This window comes from Hippichthys cyanospilos, chromosome 18 (genome assembly GCF_059441005.1).
Source record: "Hippichthys cyanospilos isolate Australia breed blue-spotted pipefish chromosome 18, RoL_Hcya_1.0, whole genome shotgun sequence".
In the NCBI taxonomy this organism is placed as follows: domain Eukaryota; kingdom Metazoa; phylum Chordata; class Actinopteri; order Syngnathiformes; family Syngnathidae; genus Hippichthys; species Hippichthys cyanospilos.
The window spans coordinates 12,264,712-12,287,652 of NC_142386.1; the positions used below are offsets into that span (position 1 = coordinate 12,264,712).

The window sequence follows — 22,941 nt, forward strand, 5'->3', positions numbered from 1 at the left end:
CTATTTTGAAAAATCCGAAAAATTTGAATAAATTCAGTTTGAAATGACCGAAAATGACATTTTGACTGCTAATTGATTAAAAATGGCTTAAAATTAAATAATATGCTTGGTTCTAAGTGGGCTTCATTTTTTTCATTGGCTTGCACTCAGCAATTAAGTTAGCTGTGTTGCCTTGTGTGCCATTTATTTTAATTATTTACTATATATATTTAGTTTAGTTTATTGTTATTATTACTTGTAATTATCAAGCCTTGAAGACTTGCTTATATAATGCTTGTTTAAAAAACAAAGGGCAATTAATAGACATATTGGACCAAACATGAGGAATAATCGTAATTTCAATATAGACCAAAATAATTATTTTGGCCATAATCGTGCAGCTCTAATAAAAAAAAAAAAAAAAAAAAAAACCCGCAGGGCTCAAATCATGAGAAAAAAGTTGTGGCTTAAAGTCCAAAAAATAGGATCAATTCAAGTTTATGATGTAGCGCTTTCCAAGTAAAAATAAGAATGAGGCGCTCACCCTAAGACGAGGCCCAGTTCTTTGACGTGGACTCTCTTCTGACCCTTCAGGTACTCGGCCAGCATCTTGCTCTTGAAGTAGATCTCCTGCAGGCGGTCCTCCAGATGCATGATGCACTAAGGACCAAGGAAATCAGTCAAAATATGCACCAATAAAAATGTCACTCGTCAATCTCAACTCTCATGAGAATTGCTATGGTCACAAAATATTTTCTTTCAAAATGTTGTATACAAAACTTTTCTGCAATCTCATGTCATCAAATCTCCCTTTTCAAATGTGTATCACAAAATTTGCAGAAGTCTCACAAGATTTGCTTTAGTCTTTTCTGAATTCTCAAGTTGCTGATGACCCATATTTTCTGAGGACTCGTCAAATTTTTAAGGTTTTCTGGTATTTCTGATGTTAAAGTTTAAAATGATTATCACGAGGTCTGGGTGCAAAAACCTATTGATTTGAGTGAAATTTGTGAGGTCTCAAGAAAGTTAAACTCTAGATTTACTCGTTTCACTGCATTATCAGAAGTCTCGTGGGATTCTGCGAAGTCTCTTAAGAGACAACATTCGCTCGATTCTTTCCTCGATTCTCGCATGATGACCGTTCAGGAACTTTTTCCTTTTTCCATCGATTTAGGATTTAATGATACGTATTTGGAATTTGCTGGCGACAGTGTGTCGTTACGTGTGTTGCGTACAAAGTTGGGGGACACGTTGAGCTTGTAGAGCTTCTGCGTGGAGTGCAGCAGTCCCGACACCAGGCTGGACACCAGCACCTCCTTGCCTAACTTGCCCGTGTCGGTGGCTCTTCTCTGGCTGCTGGCCACCTGCACGGTCCACTTGTCCGTGTCGGCGACGATGCACACGGCCTCGGCGATGGGCTCGTCCAGCACCGGATGCTGCGTACAACAATACTGGATGTCATTATGCTATTTATTTCCCCGAAGGGTTTTTGGCTCCAAGAAACCCTTACCGGGTATTATGTGCACCCCAGAATATAGAGGTCACAATCAATTGAGGTTTTATAATACAGTGTAATGCTTTACCTGGACGGCATGCGCGAGTTCGGCCATGAGGCTCTCCCGTAGCTTGTCGTCACTGGGAATCCCGTGCAGTACAAAGTCTGGCACGTAGGTAGGGCAGTAGCCGCCGAAGAGGGAGCGGCCGAAGTTGGCGATGGTCGGCTTGGAGTACTTCTCCACCAGTTTGGGCCTGTCAATATAAACAATACAACATTAACTTTGGATGTGTAATTGCTGATTTTGGGGGGGAAAAATAAGTATGTACTTATTCCCAGTTTCTTTTCAAACAGTTTTTGCCGGCCTCTGATTTCAAAACTAGATAAATGTAGAAGACATGGGCCAATAACCGGGTTGGCGGTTTACAGTATACTGTATATAACGGGTAATGAGCGCTTTCCTTTTTGCTAACAAGGGGGACGTTTAAACGGAGAAGAATATGAGTGGCGGCTTGCAGAGTTGACTCCAAAGCTGCCTCTTTGAATATCATTTAATGGCAATCACTTTTTTTTTTTTTTTACTTTCTTGGCATGCATGGAGGAAAAGGAGAAGATCTTTGCATACCTAAACCAAATAAATAAGCAGAACTTTGATGATGTCGCCCATTTCTGGAAGACGATTAGACAAAGTTTGACCAATCGAAATCAAGTTAAGATGCTTAGCATGCCCTCTGTGCCCTTTTGGAATCTTATAAGGTGACTCTCAAAAAGACTTCAAAAAAGGCAAATGCGAGGGCTCACGTTTGATCAAAGACCAATATTTATGCTCATACTAGTCAAAGGAAGTCACTTTCTTTATTTTGGGTTACAAGAAATAACAATCAATGTTACTTTGAAAATATGTCTTTTTTTTCGGGGAGTTTTTTTTTCAAGCTTAGTGTGTCTCACAGTGGACATTCATGGACGCCCTGTACAGTTTAGTGCTCTGAAAATGATTATATATATGGCAATTGTAGTTTTTGTGTTTGTTTATTATTATTATTATTATTATTTACCTTTTTGGAATGCATGGATGCAAGGTCTTTGTCCTAAAAATAGCTTACCAGTTACTTGCTAAGAATTAAAACAAGAAGAATATGAATGTATTCATTTATTTGCACGAAACATGGTACACATTTCCTAATGTAGCAAATATTCAATATTGGGTTTAGTGTGTGTGTGTGTGTTTAGAAATAGAGTTGTAATTTTAATATGCTATCCCACGGTGGTGATATTTTTGCTCAAGTTTACCATACCATGAAAAGCTGTTATCGACCCATGCCTAATAGGCAGTAATAGTAGTAATCAACAGGAGCACCAGTAATTCCGGTTCAACTAGATGGTTGCAAGAGATACTTTTGAGTCTCATAATAAAAACAAACAAACAAATAGAGAAGTGGCACTTTGTTTCTGAGAAGTGCGTTAGCTGGATCGAGACCTACCCTTGGAAGGGAACCATCACCTCCTCCTGCCAGTCCTCCGTCTCCTCACTCTCGCTGTCGCCCAGCGCGCTGTCAGAACTCTCGTTACGTGGAATCTCCCAGTCGTTGAGAGGCGCAACCTTGCACTTTTGGTCCTCACCGCCATTTCTGCTGTCCCACTGGAGGACGGGCACGGACAGCACGAGTCCCTTTTCGCACGAGTCCGTCGTGGCGCACCTGCACCTCCCCTGCACGCCCAAAGAGTCGCTTGCGTTCTCGACGCCGCCCTCGTTGCAGCGCTCAGCCCCCGAGGGCTCCAGAAGGTCTTTGCGGAGACCGTCGATGGCATCGACGGCCTCAACCTGTTTGGCCACGTCGTCTATTGTCCTCGTCTCTACCGGGCTCTCTGGGCAGAAGTACTCATCGAATTGGCTGTAATCCGGCGCGTCCGTGTTCCACTGAGAAAGTTTGCTGGACACCCGCTGCAGAGAAAGGGGGTTCTGCGACACGGAAGGCGGCAGAAGGTGGTGGAGCTTTCTGTGCTTCTTCATGTCCTCCTCCACCTTCCTTCGCCGGCTCTCTGTGTCTGACTCGGGCGACATGGAGTCCCCAATGAGGAAAGTGACTTTGGTGGCTGGCTCCTCCGTCACCATGAGTGACATAGGGCCCGAAATGCCAGTTCCGGGGGGCGTGCGCTTATCTGGAGGCTTCTTCTCTGGAAGATAGCCTAACAAGGGGTCCGCAACGAGATCACTGCCCAAGCCCTTGTCCAGGTCGCGCTCCCTCGGGGAGCACGAGCCCGTGGGCAGCACCGTCTCCAGCCGGGCTTCGGCCGCCAGCGGGCTGCCGGACTCCCTGTGAGGACCCTTGGGTTCCTCCGACGCCTGGCAACCTTCGTCCCGGAGCGTCCCGAAGGTCTGACACGGGTCCCCGCTGTCATCCTCGCCCTCCTCCTCCTTCTCAGCCAAGTAGTCGGCGCCAGGCTTGTGCACGGTCACCAGCACGTAGTCCGACTCCTCCACCTCACCCTTGCGCAGCGAGGTGGTGATGAGCGAGCCAGGCATGACGATGGCCTCGTCCTCGGTGCTGTCTCGCATGTGAGTCTCCAGCAGCTCCGAGCAGCGGATGAAGTACGTCAGCACGTAGAGGAGGCGCTGCACCAGCTCCTGACGCCGACCCACCGCTACCGTGCGGGCCAGGCGTACCGGAGAGCCAATGGCTCCATACAAGTCACCTAAAAACGGATGATGCAATGTGAGATGATTTTTCTACGGTGCTACATACCACAAAACACAATGTTAGTGTCACTTCTTTGTGTGTGTGTGTGAATATATATGCAATGCAGTTCTTGGCTCTGACCAATTGGTGTCCACATGATCCTACTTCATCAAACACAAAGAGTACAACAGACAGAATGACAATTTTTTTCCGTCAAAAATTATAGTTGAATAACATTATGAGCTAGTTTTGTGCTTAAATAATTTTAAATGGAAAAAAAAAGGAAAATAACTATTGTTTACAACTTTATTTTTAAAAAAATTATAAAAATATCTATTCACCGTATCTGAAATAAATGACAATCCTCATTTTTTTAGCAAATAAATTCACCAAATTTTGTAACTAAATTAGCTATGTTTGTTTGTTGTTTAAAAAAAACTTACACCAAATTCACAACATTTTGAAAAAATGTACATGCATTTTGCATAAATGTGTATATTTTTTAGCAAAATTGTCAACATTTCATGAGGACGTATGAGGAACGCAACATGCAACAAAATTATCAGCACATTTGCTTGTCTTTATTATAATTTGCCGGATTCTTTTTAAACAAAATGCATTAGAATCTGTGACAAATATTTAACAATTTGGAGCTGAAGTCCTAGGAATGAGTTTTTGTGAGACTAAAAATCTTATTGTATTGAAGGTTTTCTAAATGATGATAAAAAAAAAGTTTTAATATTGAAAGTTTTCTAAATGATGAGAGTCTGGCCTTAGCAGAGGTAGAAAAAAAAAAGCTCAGATGTCATTTATTTTTATTTTTTGGGGGTCAAAACAGTCTGCTTGCATTGTGAGCAGTGTGGAAGTCACCCACCAGACAATTCATTCTGAGTTGTCTGCATTGTGCTCTATCACCTCAACTGGAAAGTTGGATGGAAATGTTTGATGCTTATTTTGGCCGTGTCGATTAAATTTAAACAGATACGATTAAATTTGGACAGATATTAGAGTCTATTTCCGAAATTTGCGCATTACTACATATATAATATTCTTATTTTGACATGTCTCACCTAGCTGTGCCCAGAGAGGGTTGTAAGGGTGCGTCTTGGCCAGCATGTCCACGCTAGGTGATGAATGCTTCTCCAGGAAGATTTTGATGGGTGGCTGGCCATTGGGCATGACCGTCGGCACCCAGGCCAAGTGGTTGGTCAGGACGGCCGTCAGCAACGCTGGCAGGAACCTGCCAATGTCACAAGACAGATGGCTGAGCGGACGGGAAGAAAACGCCAGAGCGGGGCTTTATTGCAAGTTGAAAAGGTCGAAAGTGGACAGTGAATCAACACACATGCATGGACACATTTTCACTGTCACACAAACGCGCGCACACACATACATTCTTGTTGCATGATTCACTTCTCATTTCTAAATGAGTGTCTACTTCCCTTCCTGTCCCATGACTTCAACTGTGACATGCTGGTCAGCCTGTCACAAGCTGCATTAGTCAACAACACAAACGTTAGGAACAAGAAATAAAGACATTTGAATTTCCCTTCAGGGATTAACCCCTGGGGGGGGAAAAATAAATAAATAAATAAATAAATAAATAAAATAAAATATATATATATATATATATATATATATATACATACATACATATATACACACACACACATGCACACGCACACACACACACATATACTCATGCAGTCATTGATACATTAAACTAACAACTATAATAACATTTTTTAAAAATTGCTCTTCAAATTCAATCAATGATTTACAAAACCACTTGCCTTAGTTTGATGACGTATTGTTTTTGAACGAAAAATAAACACAAAACAAAAACAAAAAAAAATCAAAAGGGGCTAATTAACAGTTTCCTTTTAAGGACTTTTATAAAAGTTATATTTTTATGGTCTGTGACAAAACAGATTTCTTTGCAAATTTGCTACTATTTCTTAATAAAAGTATTTTTTTAAACTTCATGAAAAGCATTTTAATTATTTTTTTTCAATTAACAGATTAACATTTACTTCTATTTGTCGCACTTGATAGCGCGCGCTGAATACATTTGCTTGTGTTCAATACTCGGCCTTTGCACCAATTGAGGCGTACACAAGCAGCAGCTTTTTGTCAAGGCAACAATTTGTGACTGGCAGGGACGGGGGTAGGCGGACGGGCCGTCAAACCGGTCGGACAGAATGGAGCGTGCCACTCAACTGGTTCTTGGAGGCCTGCTCCATCAACAACGAGAACTCTCGCATGAAGAGGCTGCACAGGTGGTTCTTCTCAGACGCGCCCGACATCATGGTCAACCACACAGGCTCAGCCACCCGGGGCATGCTGTACAGGTCGCAAATGGTCATCCTGGCAAGGGAGAGCGAGAAGGAGAACAGACGCGTTATTGTCCAAAAACAAGACCCTGCTGTCAAGACCCCCACCCTGCCTGCCCTGCTGCAAGAAGGCCAGGGAGGGGGATTGGAGCAGAAGGGCGTGTTGGGTATGTCCTGGCAAGACGGCAGGCTTCCATGTGCTAGTGGTAATCTCCGCACTCTTGAGGAATGTCAGCCCGTAAATACAACTCCCTTCAACCCGCTGACTTGTAAAATGGATTTTTTGCAGTCAGAATTGCCACGATCAATTAGGCCATTCTCTTTTTCAAACAATGAATGAATAATGTGGCGAAACCGCACCCCACCCAATCAATTATTTCTGGTATGACCAGGAAATAATAATGGATTGAATAATAATAATAGATTCCACTTCATCTCCCTGTCTGAGCTGTGAAATATATCCACTGAAAGTCTCCGGTGGCTGCAAAATATCCCGCCGGGTCATCACAGGGTTTTTTTCCACGCTGTGACAATGAGGTGCTCTAAAGCAGTGATGAGCCATCAAGTCAAGACTATTTGAATGATAAATTCCTTAAGAAATTCAAGCTATTGACTCATGAAACTTCACAGTTGTGATCTGAAAGATGTTTCAGACCGTAAACCGCCACCCCCATAAAGCTTACTGCAAAAAAAACAAACAAATAAACAAAAAAAAACAAGATGTGTAAGTGGACAACATTTCAAGAATTTAGATTTTTTTTGTGAGGAAGTAATTCAATCCAAAAGACCTATATTTTGCGTTTATTTATTATTATTATTATTATTATTATTATTATTATTATTATTATTATTTTATTTTTTTATTTTTTTTTAAGAATCCAGGCATTCATTCTCAGGTATATATACTTTTTAAAATGTATTTTTCCAAGTCATTTTTAAAAAGGTTTAAAATGGCTGGTACTAAATGGATTCGGAGCTGAATTAATTACTTCAGGAAATCAAAAAAATTGAACCAATTTAACTTATGTACATAAATACTGTACTAAACTATTTGAGTACTTTTGGTACTAAAATATTAAACTGCCACAGTAATTAATTACCTTAATACTTACTTACTTATAGTACCAAAAGTATGCGATTGCTTTAGTATTCAATATGCTCAGATATTTGATTATTTTGGCACTTACCGTATTTTCTGCACTATAAGGCGCACAGGATTATAAGGCGCACCCTCAATTAATGACATATCTTCAAACCTTTTCCATGTATAAGGCGCACCGGATTAAAAGGCGCACCCTCAATTAATGACATATTTTAAAACTTTTTCAATCACAATATAGTAATACTCAAAGTAATAACAATCATAACTCAAATAATAACTCTCAATACCATAACTCAATATCAATATGACCAACCTTGTTAAACTGTAAACACACAAAAGAAACAGGTAAAGCTTATTGATCAGTTCATTCCCCATCTACGAATCCCAATCTCAATATTGATCCATATGTAAGGCGCACCTGATAAGGCGCACCATCAGCTTTTTAAAAAATTGAAGGCTTTTAGGTGTGCCTTATAGTGCGGAAAATACGGTAATTATAATCAATTGAACATAGAAAAAGGTACTAAAATACTATAGTAATTACTAAAATGATTGAACATTTGAACTTTTTTTTGTTTTTTTTATTGTGACTAAATACATGGGATTGAATATCTGCAGTTATAAAAACGTAAAAATGTTTTTTGAGTGACTTAATTATTAAATCTATCTTTTAGTATCTAAACAACAACAACAACAACACTGGATTCAAGTCTGTTTCTAAATGTTAGACTTGGCACCGTATGTAATAGTGTGCATTTGCCAAGTATGCGCCTTATCTTTGTCAGCATACGTTGGCGTGCGTGCGTGCATGCATGCATGCATACTGATGGCACAGCCGCATTGGCATGTGAGGGTTGAGGCATGTGCGCAGTTTTGTAATGTTCCATGAGGTCAAAGACACCCATTGAAAAAGGCAAAGGCCGGTTTGCTTAAAATTAGCTGAGCCTGAAGGTGAGATGGCGCAGGTATTTTGTTTGTGCCCCCCTCTACTATTTGTAGTTGGGTCAGGGGGTCCACTCGATAGGGTTGCCACTCAGGTGGGCTGGCTGCCATCGAGCATATGACTACAACACGCAGGGGACCTCAAGACACGCTGCCAGCTGCCACTGTGTGTGGCGACCCATGTGGTGCACTTGAACCCTCATGTTATGTTACAGGTCAAAATGACCCATTGTAAAAATGTCACATAACAGGTGGGTTAAAGTGGACCTCGCGTGTGTGTCAAGTCAAATCATTTATCAGCAATTGTTCCACTGCCAACCACCTCTTTTACTGCGGGTCAGACTGACCCATTGTTCCATAGTACCGGAGGTGACTGTGTGTGTTTCTGCATTCGTGTGTGTGTGTGGTTGAGACACTCATATAGAGATGAGTCTACTTTAGCACTGCTTTTATTTTGCACATGAAGTTGGCCCAATGTCCCCCACAGACACAAACCTATTAGGTCTATTTTAGCACTCCTGTTATTATGTGGGTCGAATTGATCTACATTTCCCTAGTTAAGGATGTGGGTGATGCAGACAGCCCTACACACAGGAGATAAGGTCCACTTAAGCCCTCAGGCAGGTCATTGTCCATTGTAAAAAAAAAAAAAAAAAAAGGTAACGGTGTGCCTAAGACTCTCAAATGTAGATTAACCCCACTTAACACTTTTGCTATGATGCTGACCCACTGCAAAAACATTTGCTCATGTTTGTTCTTCATAAGGAATTAAAAGCCATTCAAAAAACATTTTTTTTTGAATAGTCACTAGAGGGGTTGGAACAGACTCAAAGTTGGCAACACTAACCATACTTTGATAAGGTGCTGCTATTTTTTTTTTAACATTAACATCATACTATGTATAATCATTGCAAACAGGTGGGGATTCGCTTTCAAAGAGAAAATTATATATATATAAAAAAAAGCTAATACATCAACGAATACAGACAGTACATCTGCAAAGAATGAAAGTTGTGTGTAAATGAGGGGAAACCTAGTAGTAGTGCCTACCTGAATTCGTTAAGTCCGTCCACCATGCGGCTGTAGGCCAAAGCCCTCTGGCTGGGATCAGCTGACCGCCGGCTCATTTTCATGGCCTTGGGGGAGGTTGACATAACAAACACACACACTCTTTTTTAGAACAGTGACACTTTGAAATTTATGGGCAAGGTATGTGATGTGACCATAATGCTGAGGGAAGTACTCCGGAAATGCAATGATGCCAAGTTAACAACATTTGTGAGTTACAGGTGAACGAATACCAGTCAGTGCAATATGAGAGCTTAAAGTTTTATTTATATGGTACTGCAGACAAGATGAGATACACTTGGACAGTGAACACACTCATGACCTTGTGTTCCAGTGACTACTTTGCAAAACATTGCATGCTTTTATTTTATTAAGATTTATACGGATGCGCACTGTAAATAGTGACACAATTTCTCAGCAGAAGAGACAGAAATAAAACAATGACATTACATGATCTACATTCTGAAGTGCACGCAAAAACATGCATGGCACAGCACTGTTTTTTTTTTTAATGTAAAAAGTTTTGAACTGGTTAGGGTGCACTTGGCTGAAAACATTTTACAGGCATCATTGCATTGTTGAAAAATGTGTCATATAAGTCATATAATGTGTCATATGTCAGATAAAATAAAATATAAAAAACTAAACAAATCAAAACTAAAGGTACAAGCAGCTATAAAGGGCCGCCGGAGCACAGGTTTTGTAGTCGTACTGGCATGTTGGGATAATGGCACATTGGAATTGGAGTTTTTCTGAAAATGAGATAGTTCAGAGTAAAAACTACTTTGATCAAATATGACTTCTCAAAAAAGCCAAAAATATGGAAAAAAAAGAGAAAGGTATTTAAAAATGGCCAATTTCCTGTTCAGGATACAGTAAAGCATGGATATTTTGTCGATTTTAGGTTGTAAGACATGCCTCCTTTATTTTTTTACACTCCACAAAAAAGTAACAACATTAAGGCCTAAACATCCTTCTGGGCAAATATGAAGTAACTACGGTTATTAACTTGGGACGTAAATAAAAAACATTATATAACGTGTATTTCCTTTATCTAGTAGGTCAATCAATAAAATCAATCAATCATTGATTGATTGATCTAGTAGGTGCTCCCACCATTACGATGAGAAATATTTCACAATATTCAAACGTATAATGTGATTAAACATCTTGAGGTTTTTTCTGACAAAAAATTGAGTTATATTTGTTCAAAGCAGTCCATAAACATGTGAAGACATTTTTTTCTTGGTATCACTGAATATTACCAAAACAGATGCCTGAAAAAGTTTCGTTTATATTCATTCATTTGGCACAGCGCAGTACATCAAAATGCAAATGTGACATTTTTCTTCACTAAATGTACTGTATAATAGAATATAGTATTATCGTAGTTTTGTATAGTGATGTTTCCCAAAGCCTTTTTACTACTGTTACAGTGTTGTACAAAAACTCACAAACTACCGTATTTTCCACACTATAAGGCGCACCTAAAAGCCTTAAAAATATTCAAACCTGATGGTGCGCCTTATAATCAGGTACACCTTCTATATGGATCAATATTGAGATTGGGATCCGTAGATGGGGAATGAACTGATAAAGTAAGCTTTACCTGTTTCTTTTGTGTGTTTACAGTTGAACAAGGTTGGTCATATTGACATTGAGTTATTATGCTATTGAGAGTTTAGAGTTATTATTGTTATTACTTTGAGAGTGACTATATTGTGACTGAAAAAGGTTTAAAATATGTCATTAATTGAGGGTGCGCCTTATAATCCGGCGCGCCTTATATATGGAAAAAGTTTTTAAAAATGTAATTAATTGAGGGTGTGTCTTATAGTGTGGAAAATACGGTAATTGTTTAGACATTTTTGACTTGCGAGCAAATGTGAGGTAGCTCGGGTTAATCCACTTAAAGAAAACTAAAGACTTTTTTTTTGTCTGTAGGTCAATGTCAAATATACTGGTATTAGTTTTGTTTTTGTGTCTAAGTGGTGCTACAGTCATTTTGTTTTCGCAATTTATTCCAAATAAAAAAAAAATACCAATTATAATAAAAAGAATCATTTATTTCTACAGAAACAATTGCATCTTTTCTGCTCTTCCTGCTGCTCGGATTCTCAGAAAAAGGATATTCACCTGTTCAATGGCGCTCTTGAGCTTGTTCATGTGGCTCTCGAAGAGCGGGAAGTGTGAGAAGAAAAAGTCCTGGAATCGGCTGTTCTCCTCAGTGTTGGACAACAGCATGAAGATAACGCCAATGGCAATCTTCTTCTTGCGTGCCACGCCCAGGCTCTGCCCGCCGCTTTCGTCCGACATGTTGAAGCTCTCCTCCACCGACCTTTATTGGAAATTTGAGAAGGTTCATCTCAAACAACACCTCTGAAGTCTAGGAAGCATTTCACAATGTTTTAAAAGCCTCAGACAGGTTCGAACAGGTCTGCGTTTCTGAACAGACATCACTCACTCAGTCACTTACTTACCAGCGTGGGAAAACACCGTTCTCCAGGCTAGTGGTCTGACTGCGTCGCCACCGCCGCTGGTAGCTGGATGCGCAGCTGCTGGTCAACGATGAGCCCGGTGATGGGAACGGCGTAATCAGAAGGCTGCTCAGGGATGCTAAAGGAAGAAAAGAAACAAAGTTAACTTTGTGAAATATTTCTTTAACGTTATAATAATTCTTCATTTGTCAGCAATTTATTGAACAAATTCTGTTCATGAACTTTACTTTATCCACCCATGCCTTACTGGATGTCAAAGTCCACCGTCCCTTTAATCTATATATTTTCCATATGGATTTCACAGAGACATCAGTGAGCGTTCCCAGGAGATGGAATAGCTGATGCTCATCCTATTGACGGCCCACAAACAACAGGCACTGAATATGAGCCCATCACATGAGGCCGTGTAGGATTCCTACATTGCTGAGGTGATCCAGTAAAGAGACTAAAGTGTCCTGTGGACTTTGGAGTGTGTGTGTGTGTTTCTGTGCCCAGTGATGAGATGAGGCTAGAATTAGAACCTCATTTATGAGTAGCAGCTTTTCAGAGCTGCTAAATTTATATACAACATGTGCCTGGGATTTGGGCAGAATGCATCATTACCACTCATACCAGTCATGCCAGTGTGCAAGTGTGTGTTTACAAGGGCCTGACCAATATGGATATTTTTAAAGGGCCCGTGCCATCTTTTGGGGGATTTTAATCATGTTATAATGTTGATTTCTCACCCTAAATACCCCTAAAGTCTTATTTTTCTTCACTGATGCATTTTGAAGCATTCTTAGCTTATTCTGTGTGCTCACCACTGTCCCTACATAAGCAGACAAACATAACCTGCGAGAGGCCTATTGAGAATAGCAAGCCCTCATATCGCCCATGCAAGAGTAAATACATGCCAACCTTTTGCATATCGTTTAGTTTCATTTTTTTCCAGAGTTGAGGAGGAAAGATTTTGTACAGAGCCAGTCAAGTAAACAGCAATTTTTCATTAGTTAGTAATAACATTTTACTGTGTTTCATTAGTAGGTAATAACATTTTACTGTAGAATATAGTACCAAGTTGCAATAATGTATTTGCACACACCCAGACAATAAAAGTCAGTAGTCAATATTTCATCCGTAGAACAGATGTTATTAAAACTGATGTACCCTGGGACCAATTTGACAGAAAAAAATGGATCTTAGTAAGCGCGGTCACTTGGCACTGTTTGTGATTTTAATGTCAGTAAAATGCCTGTTTTGGCGCCTTTATTCTCTCAGATGGGATTGGCTCGAGCAACCTTCATGAAGATAAGGTCAAGATAATGTATGGTTGAATGTTTCTTGGCCAGCCGGCATTGAACAACATCATGAAGGGGGTGAGGCAGCCACCCGGTGAGAGGTGCGGCTTCAGTAAACAAGGCGTTTCACTTCCTGGTTAAAAATTCCAGTATCCTAAAACTCCTATTTAATAAGGAATTAAATAATTAAATCGCCAATATGCAAAATGTAATTACTATGCATATGTTCAACTGTGGAAAGCAGAAAAAACTATTAGTTTTTTTTTTTTTTTTTTAAAGATCGATTCTGTTATGTAACAGAATTTCAATAACTCATTAATTGGCCAATAAGGTTAAAATGATGAATAAAGAACTTTTTATTTTGGTCCCTTCATATTTACAACAATAAAGATAAAAACTACAGGCAGAACATTAGACTTTAACAATCCTTTGTCGACTCATTTTTAGATGATTTTTGGACACTTTTCCTAAAACCCAGTCAAACACTGCGAGTCCTGAAATTACGAGTCACAAAACGAATAACCCTCTCCCGTTTTGATTTACCACTGTACTTAAAGGCCCTATACCATTGACGGGCGGATGGTGGCAACTCTTTTGATCTCTGCGGGGATTGTTTGAAGCAGCGCGCGTTTGCCGGAGAGCGGTCAGACATCGCCGAATGTCTGCTTGTACCGCTCTTATCGCATAGCCGCCTAGGTGAATTAGCAGCTTATGTGCAGACGGTCCAAACATAGCCATGCTTGTGTAACTGCTCTTGACCTCCAACCCTATTTGAACATACCTGAGCGTGCGATGCCGCTGTCCCGCTCGTCGTACAACCCTCGGCCTGGCATATCCATGGGGTGACTGTGGCCTAGTGAAAGAGTTTGAGAGTGACAGGGAACATGAAAAAAAAACTGTAAAGAGATAGATAATAGCTATTGCAATACACAGTGGAGAGGCCATCCTTGATAGTCATTTTCTGTTTAAGGCTGGACTTAATCTGCAGTATTGTCCAATTTTTTATAATTTTCTTACATTCTTATTTTGATTGCTATTTTTCCCCATCATAGTTTCAAAGAAAAGTGTCCTCCATAATACACTTTAATTCCTTGTTTATTACTTAACCACATTTAGAATATATACACTGCTCTATGTTAATAATGAAGCAGATTTAGAACATTTTAAAGTTCTTCGAATATATACAATGCTCTATGTAAATATTGAAGCAGGTTTAGAACATTTTAAAGTTCTCGGTCATTTCAAAGTCCCATAGTTAAACCACATAATAGTAAATGTGGCTTTTGACTAATTTTATTGCTGTATTTGTTTATGTATCATTAGATGCTATTTAATGGTGTACTATGCTTAGTAAGATATCATTATTGTATGATATCAGGCTGTGGTAACAATGTTGGAAAAAAGAATATTGATAATGGGAAAGGAGCACAAGAGTTTGAACTTGTTCTTAATCCTTTTCCAACATGTACTGCGTGTTTAAATTACTACAAATGACTGGGTTCACTATAGTTGTTTCTCACTTGTTTCCATTTAATGTTTAGTTTACTTTATGTTCATTTAATTTTTTCTCATGTTCTAAAAAATATTATTTTATTCTTCTTTTCTCACAAGTGTACTTAAATGGGTATTAAGCTATTATTTTACACGTTTAAAATAAAGCAGATTTAAAAAAAAATATGAATAAATAAACTTTTTACTTAGTCCAAACACTTGACTGTATTTCAATGGCCAAGCTAAGTTATTTTTTTCAGGTGGTAGTTTTGAAAAATGCTTGAGAACCACCGCTCTGTAAATTTAGATAATATTCAATTCAATCACTGCCAGCTCTGTAAAAAAAAAATAAAAATAAAAAAAAGGATCTTTGGCCTCTGTAGCTATCAATAGCAGACAATGATTAATGCTCTTTCCAGCTTTAATCAAAAATGTAATCAAAAGACAATGAAACTGTAGTGCAAATCCAGCCTTGTACTGCCTGTACCTTTGTGTCATCACTTCCACAACAACACATCATGCAACACTTCACACACTACATGCAATCAAGTAGAAGAAAAAAAAAGTGCACTTCCCATCTTGTATCATCCGGAAACGGGACTGATAAAGCAAAAAGTGCTGTTGCTCAAATGCACTCCGAAGTGCCTATGTTTGTAATAATATCAACTTAATGCAGTAATCAAAGATTCTACACTGCATGCAGCAAAGAATAGGTACACATGTTGTTTGGCTTAAGAATAGAAGTGGGGGGGTTCCCCAAACATTCTAACGAGTGGCCGCCAAACTGCAACGTGCAAGCGTGTTTATGTGCAAACACAACCGAGTGAGAATGCTTTCCATGCGAGTGAAGGGAAAATCATTTATTGCCTCACCACAGACCAAAATAAAAAGATAAAAAAAAAAAAAAAAAAAATCACATAATAATCTGGTTAGTACAAGCCGGTGCTAATGTCACCAATTTGTAAGTATTGCGTATATCCCCTTGATTCTTATAACATTCGCCCAGATTTCACCTTTAAAATAGCTCAAATTAACTCACAACATAAGAAGCGGGTTCTGCTGACCCGACACGGCCCCCAAAAACTGACCACAGGCCGCCATCAAATGTGTTAACACAAGAGAAGCGGCAGCAAAAACATGCAAGTTGCATACACTGCTGTTCTGTTTCTTTTGTTGCTTTCTAAGCGCCAACCTGAAAAGGAAGATGCGCTTTTGATGAAACGCAGCGGGCCCTGCTCAGAGAAGGCCCGTCGCGGGCTGCAGAGCTGAGAAAATCCTGCGCAGCACAGACACACAAACACGGGACAGAAAAGAGAATAAGGAAAAGATGGGTGGCAGGAATGACAGGAGGGAGGGAGGGAGATTGACAAAAAAAAAGAAGAAAAAAATGCTTGTTAGTGAATGAATAGGGAGGAAAGTTGGCGGCCTCCTGTCATCATAGCAGACATTACAACAAGGGCCTTTTTAGTTGGACATGAGCAAAAAAAAAAAAATCAGCATGAAGACTGTCCCAGAGAAAGACTGCCATGTCACAAAAACAGTCACCACCTCATTTTCCTCACACTGTGGCTCATTTATGATTGGACAACCACAATTCTTTTAGTATTACTGTATCTGTGAAAAAGGAGATGAGAGGGCACACAAGAATTTGCCAACAGTTCTTCAGAGATTCTTAGGATTGTTTGCATTATGCATGCTCATTTACTCTTTCACCACCTTGTGAACCACTCTAAGGACTAAGAGATCCAAGTAGATGGTTGGGTTTCAACACAAATGACTACATGGAACATTTACTGTAATTGAGAAAAAAAAAAAAAACATGATTCCTTCTTGATATAAAAGTATTTCAGCTTTTCGATTGAGAGAAAACCTGCATTGTTTTGAAATTTGCAGTTATTTAAATTTAATGTATCGATGGATGTCTATATTTGATATGTTTGACGGCTTTTAAAAGCACCACATGCATAGTAAGCAGCTCACAATAATGCTAGAAAATTGTTCTGTATACTACAATGGCAGCGTAATTGACTCGCTGTTTTTAAGTATCTTTAAGCAGGAACTGAATATGATGTTCTTTTTTTCGATGGCTGTGTCTTAATGTTGCTATCTCTTTGATGTGACGGCAATAAAATCGCAAGGACCCGTGACGTTTGGTTTTTTTTGTTAGGGCTTTTTTTTTTGGCTTACTCAGTCGCAGGAAAGAAGTGGAAGTGAGTTTGTATTGCGGAAGGTAACTTGATTGTATATAAAATATTATTTTGTCATCAAAAACCTTTTATCACTGCAAAAATGCCAAATTCACTTTATATTCACGAAATGCTCTCTTACTAGGATTTTTGGAGGAAAAAACACACGTTATACTCGTTACAGAAATAGCTAAAAACAAATGTCTTGCCTGGCGCTGTGGTAGATAGCATGCTTATATTATCACAGAGCTAAAAAAACAAAAACTTTGAATCAGTTTTTTTTTTTTTCTAAAATGGCTGCCAATATGGGCATCTCTATTTTGAAATTGGGTGGCTGTGAATGAGCTAAAAAGACTGATGAGAATGAAGGAATCTTAAAATTTGGTCTAAGAAGAAACATTGGCAAAGTCATTGGAGTCCATTTTGCTGTTACAAACTAACTATCTTGAAAGTTAGAGAGTGAAAACCAAAAGGTGGATGCATTTCCAATTTCGCAAATGACAAAATGTTGCGTCATCAAACGTTGCTGCCATACTCAAAAAGACAAGGCATTTCTACGTAGTTGAAATGGCCGCTTGAACCTACAGTTAACAGACAGACTCCCAGTGCCTTTTCCAGAATGGCTTACTGAGACTTTGTTTTGGGATCTACTGTATTCCTGATAGACATGACAACCGTATTTCTTCTTGCTGAGTCAACTTTGCTTTAAAATAAAAAAAGTAAATTAAATTGTGCTGACTAAATGCTACAATAGAGCTTTTGATATGTTGTTACCTATGTTTCCTAGGAGATTATTTGGTGTGGTGTTTTGATCAGGCCGCAAGGTGTTGCCGCTGTCTTGTGTAATGAACTCAAGGCTGTCCTGTAACCTGTGGGGGAAAAAAAAAAAAAAAAAGCACATTATCAGAACATTTATGGGCGATGATTTGAGATAATGATTACACAAATTAGGTGCGTGTGTGCTTACGTGTTAAGGCTGCCGTACACGCTGCCTCCTGTCCTAGCTGTGAACACCTTACTCAGCATTAGCTGAGGCGGCGACCTGACACGATGAAGGATGCTCTTGAGACAGAAGTCGGGACATTTTTCCATCAAAATGTATGCTTCCTTTTTACCTGATCTGGTGAATTTTCAGCGTGGAGCCTTTGTAGCTCATGGCCACGGATCCAAACATCATCTCACCTAGCATGATCACGTCGGACGAGCACCTCGAACCCTGTCAATTTATGATGTTTTAAAAGAATGTGGATGAGTTAATTTGGCAATTTTTTATTTATTTATTTTTTAATGAAAGGGCACTACCTGGAAGCGGAGACCCTGCTCTTTGGTTTCCCGGGAAGTTTCGGACGCACATGACGAGGAGGAGGAGCTGTCCAAGGAGCTGCTACTGCCCCCCGTTGGTCGAAGCCGGCAGCATTTGCCGAACATTTTCACCTGGCCTTCTGCACCCTGGGGAAGTGGGGGACAAATTACTGTTATATGTGCAGCGTTTTTTTCCCAAACATTTCCTAAAACAATTCCTAAAAATACTGCACAATAATTTTTGAGTGATTTCAAAAGTTGAAATGAACAAAAACAATGTCATATTGGTTTATGTGTCGTTGTTTTGCAGGTTGTTACAGTTGTTGGTGATACCACCATGGACACTAGAAATTAACAGAACAAATAGAAATAATCCTGGCAAAATATTCTTACGCTCACGGCACTCAATGGACGTGTCACAACTGATATGATTGATATCCGACAGCTTGCACACCAGAAATAATCAGACTAAAAAAATGAAGGCATTAACAGTAGGGTGCGGCAAGGTGGAGGAGTGGTTAGCACGTCCACCTCACAATACAGAAGTCCCGGGTTGAATTGCAGCATCCCCCAGCCTGTGTGTTTGCATTCTAACCAGTCTTCCACCGTGCCTTTTCGAATAATGCTTGGCACTGATAGTTAAACATATCTACAGTTGATCTCTTCTATTCGTGGGGATTAGGTAAGAGGCCGGCCCACCAATAGTGTAATTCCGCATATAATTGACTCCCATGAAAATGCATTGTGTAATGTTATTTTACTCATTTCACATGTAATTATTTGGCCAATTAATAGACAGTCATTTTTTTCTGCCAAAGGTCTATATCATGGCAAAAAAAAAAAAAAAAATCTCAAATCCGATGGGAACAACAATACAGCAGACACACGTATACAGCTTATCTGAATGCAGCCTGTCTATGTGCTTCTTGACTTGGCTTGTTAGGAGAGAAATATGCATCTGAGTATGTGTTTGTGTGTGTGTGTGATTTGTGTACACAGAATCCAGCAGCATGTGACTGTCAGTCATATGACTCTTGCGGGAACTCGTGAGCAAGCGAGAAAAGCAGCTCAACAATTATTGCCGCCTCCCCCTCCTCCTCCTCCCCTTCCACCCTCACTCATCATCATCATCATCATCATCATCATCATCATTCCTCTTGTTCAGCCTACTCCTTCCCTCTTCCTCCTAACTGTGGTCATGTGACTTCAGGTAAAAAGCAACACGGCAGTATTGAAATTACAGCTCTAAAACATTACTATTTAAGTGTTTTGGTAAATAGTCATTTTTCAAAATGGAACATAATTGTTTTTTAACAAAATAGCAAACGCAGCCTCTGTTATAATAATGAAAGCTTACCATGATAATCAAAATAAATACATAAATCAAATTAAAACAATCTGAAATTTGCAATATCTGCAGCTGAACAATAAACGTAAGCATGAATCCTTTCCGAGTTTGACTAAACACAATGCTCTGAAAAGAAAAATAAACAGTAATGTAAAATTATACGCTATCTGGATAATAGTTACCTCTGCTGCAAAAAAAAATGTGGTTTGCCATCATAGTAGTACTGAAGTAAACAAATTTAAACTATATTAGATTTTCTAATTGAGTTCAGTTAAAAAAAACTACCATCACAGAAATTGTAATATGTACCTATTAAAGAGGCCCTATCATGAAAAGTCAACTTTTTGGAGCTCATAACGATGTTACAATGATGATTTGTCACCCCAAACAAACATTGAGGCTGACAACTTGAAGGAAAGAAGAACTGGTTTTGGCTTGTTTGGATGGTTTAAAAAAACAAACAAACATGAATTTCAAAATCACATTGTTAACCCGGTTACGGCCCATGTATTTCGCACCATAGAACTCAACACACCGACTTTAAATCAAAGAATCATGTGTCTCACAGCAAGGTGGGAATCATCGGTGGTCCTCTTCTTAGCGTTGGAGTCGAACAGGACGTTCCGGCCACGCCTCTCGCAGTCCTGGTATACGATCAGCCGGATGTGACTGGGCTCCAGTTGCGGGACTGGCCAGCTGCATGGATAGAAAAAAGTTGTCGGCCCATATAAATTTTTTTATTTAATTTAAAACAAAAACAAAAATTTGAAAACTAAAACAAAGTGACATTTTAAAATTTCTTTTTTATTTTGTAAGTTTGAAGAACCTGATTTCATCTAAAAAACAATGGGGAGCTTTGAGTATTTGAGTTTCCATTGAACTTTTTAAGATAAGACTTGGACTTTTTGTTGGAACAAGAAAGATATATGTTGTCTAATATTGATTTTTTTTTTAAGTTATGTATTTCAACAAAGAGCTGGATTTTTTTATTTTTTAATATATTCTTTTGACACTAATAATTTCCTTGTTACCAAAAACAACATTGGGTCCAAATATTTGTTATCGGCCTCCTTGTGACTACCAATATTTGGTAAATATGGTGCTTGCATGCTTTTGAGACAAATGCTACCAAGTCTGGTGGCCGCTTGGTGTCTGTCCTTCAACATAGTCCGGATAATTCCAGTGTGTTCAAGGAAACTAACTTACTGTATTAGTTAGGAACAGCTGCAAAGATAATATTGTTGTGTTTTGATATTGTGTTTTCACAATATCAGGCTTATGTCTTTAAATTCAAAACTGAAAAAGTAATTTTAAAGCTAATTGCCTTTCAAGCTATAAATGATATATAGAAGTAGGTCAAAAAATTGACAGTTACAACAATTTTAATGATGCCATGTTAAAATCTCAAGTTTTGAGTTATCGCAATTGGAAATTTGATTAGGGATTTTGTGTCAAACGATGATTTGCCATTTGGTGTGGCCTAGCTGTGACAACAAAGTTGTATCATGGATATTTCATCCCACATTTGGCGACATAAAGGAAATAATGGACATTTTGATTCTTCAAGACAGCTTTGTTTTGATAGTTTTTTTCCCCTACAATATAAATAAGTAAAGAGTCAACATTTTTTCTCCACATTATAAATAAGTAAGACATCAACATTATTAAATTTTTATGAAAGACTCCAAACATTCACTGCTTGCATTATGGGGCAGGTAGACAGACTTTGCAATGACCCTCACGATCATACATTCAACTTTAGGTTTCGCATTTGATAACTCACAATTGATTTACACGTCATCCCTCTTAATCGAGCATAAAAGGGCAAATTAGTGGTTTTAATTCTACTATGTTTCAGACTGATTTGACATGACAGAGCCCGACAGCACGTGCATGATGTATTATCAACGTAAGAAGAATGCCGAAATTGAGGAGCAATCAAAACGTTACATTATGTAAATTACATGATGAGAGAATATGGTTACTGTATTTTCCGCAATATAAGGCGCGCCGGATTATAAGGTGCACCCTCAATTAATGACATATTTTAAAACGTTTTCCATATATAAGGCGCACCGGATTATAAGGCGCATCCTCAATTAATGACATATTTTAAAACTTTTTCAATCACAAAATAGTAATACTCAAAGTAATAATTATCATAACTCAAATAATAACTCTAAACTCTCAATAGCATAATAACTCAATGTCAATATGAGCAACCTTGTTCAACTGTAAACACACAAAAAAAACAGGTAAAGCTTACTTTATCAGTTCATTCCCCATCTACGAATTCCAATCTCAATATTGATCCATATATAAGGCGCACCCGATTATTAGGCCCACCATCAGCTTTTTAAAAAAGTAATTAAGGCTTTTAGGTGTGCCTTATAGTGCGGAAAATACGGTACTCAAAAGGCATTCCAAAACTTTTAGTCTTTTTTTTTTTTTTTTTTTTAACTTTTATCTTACTTGCTATTTTCTACACTGATGGGAGGGACATGCTCTCATGTAAACAAATGAATGCCACATGAATTGAATGAAAGTATTACATTAAAAGGTAAAAAGGAACTCATTCAAGAAAAAGATTACGAAACTGACGGTGAATTGCATTTGGATTATTCACTGATGTTTGAATTACATTATGATCTGCCATGAGGTAAGGAAGAGCATGCACGGTATGTTGCATAAAACTGTGTCTGGTGTCTGTTCGATGTGGTGCTAATGGGTCACATCATGGTGGTTTCGACTTTTATTGGTTGCTACATATAACTCATTTGTGAAATGACGTTCGAGACGAGGAAATTCAAGTCATTTGAAGGCAACTTCACAGGGACGTGCTAGCTAGCTAGGGACAGGAACACCTTTGCAATGGTGCAAATCGTCTCCTACTTCCTCAATTCCATACACGTCAATATAATTTGAACATTCTGACTGCTGCGTCATGAAAGTCACGACCTTAAGGAGGTTGTCTCAATGACATCTATCTCTGTGCAAATCGACATAAATTGAAGAAGCATGGAGCAACTTTCTAAGTGGAGATTTTTAACATTAACGATGGTCTTAAAAAGAGGCACCACCATGCCGTTGTGCCAATCCAGAGGTACAGTAATTGATGTTCATGCAAAGGTGCAAAAGCGTGTCAGCCAGAACATCCAGAGACTTTAGGAACTTGGTGCGAATCTCAACCATCTCCAGGGCCTTGCTGCCAAGGAGGCCTTTAAACTAGCTCAGTGACT

At 38.9% G+C, this 22,941-nt stretch overlaps 1 protein-coding gene across 2 annotated transcripts in view; it reads right to left on the bottom strand.

Moving 5' to 3' along the window:
- fnip1 (folliculin interacting protein 1) overlaps positions 1 to 22,941 on the bottom strand; it is a 32,742-nt gene that overhangs the window by 1,977 nt on the left and 7,824 nt on the right. Inside the window, exons 2-17 of one of the 2 annotated variants that reach the window (XM_088441341.1) lie at positions 20,269 to 20,398; positions 18,355 to 18,501; positions 18,168 to 18,268; positions 18,020 to 18,094; positions 17,827 to 17,921; positions 16,059 to 16,142; positions 14,157 to 14,228; positions 12,078 to 12,213; positions 11,734 to 11,935; positions 9,580 to 9,665; positions 6,373 to 6,519; positions 5,223 to 5,392; positions 2,956 to 4,168; positions 1,563 to 1,728; positions 1,215 to 1,415; positions 524 to 639 (exon numbers count right to left, since the gene is read on the bottom strand). In XM_088441341.1, coding sequence (XP_088297467.1) covers positions 524 to 639; positions 1,215 to 1,415; positions 1,563 to 1,728; positions 2,956 to 4,168; positions 5,223 to 5,392; positions 6,373 to 6,519; positions 9,580 to 9,665; positions 11,734 to 11,935; positions 12,078 to 12,213; positions 14,157 to 14,228; positions 16,059 to 16,142; positions 17,827 to 17,921; positions 18,020 to 18,094; positions 18,168 to 18,268; positions 18,355 to 18,501; positions 20,269 to 20,398 — 3,141 coding nt within the window. The remainder of the gene's footprint in view (positions 1 to 523; positions 640 to 1,214; positions 1,416 to 1,562; positions 1,729 to 2,955; positions 4,169 to 5,222; positions 5,393 to 6,372; positions 6,520 to 9,579; positions 9,666 to 11,733; positions 11,936 to 12,077; positions 12,214 to 14,156; positions 14,229 to 16,058; positions 16,143 to 17,826; positions 17,922 to 18,019; positions 18,095 to 18,167; positions 18,269 to 18,354; positions 18,502 to 20,268; positions 20,399 to 22,941) is intronic. The other variant, XM_088441342.1, reaches the window with a different exon arrangement.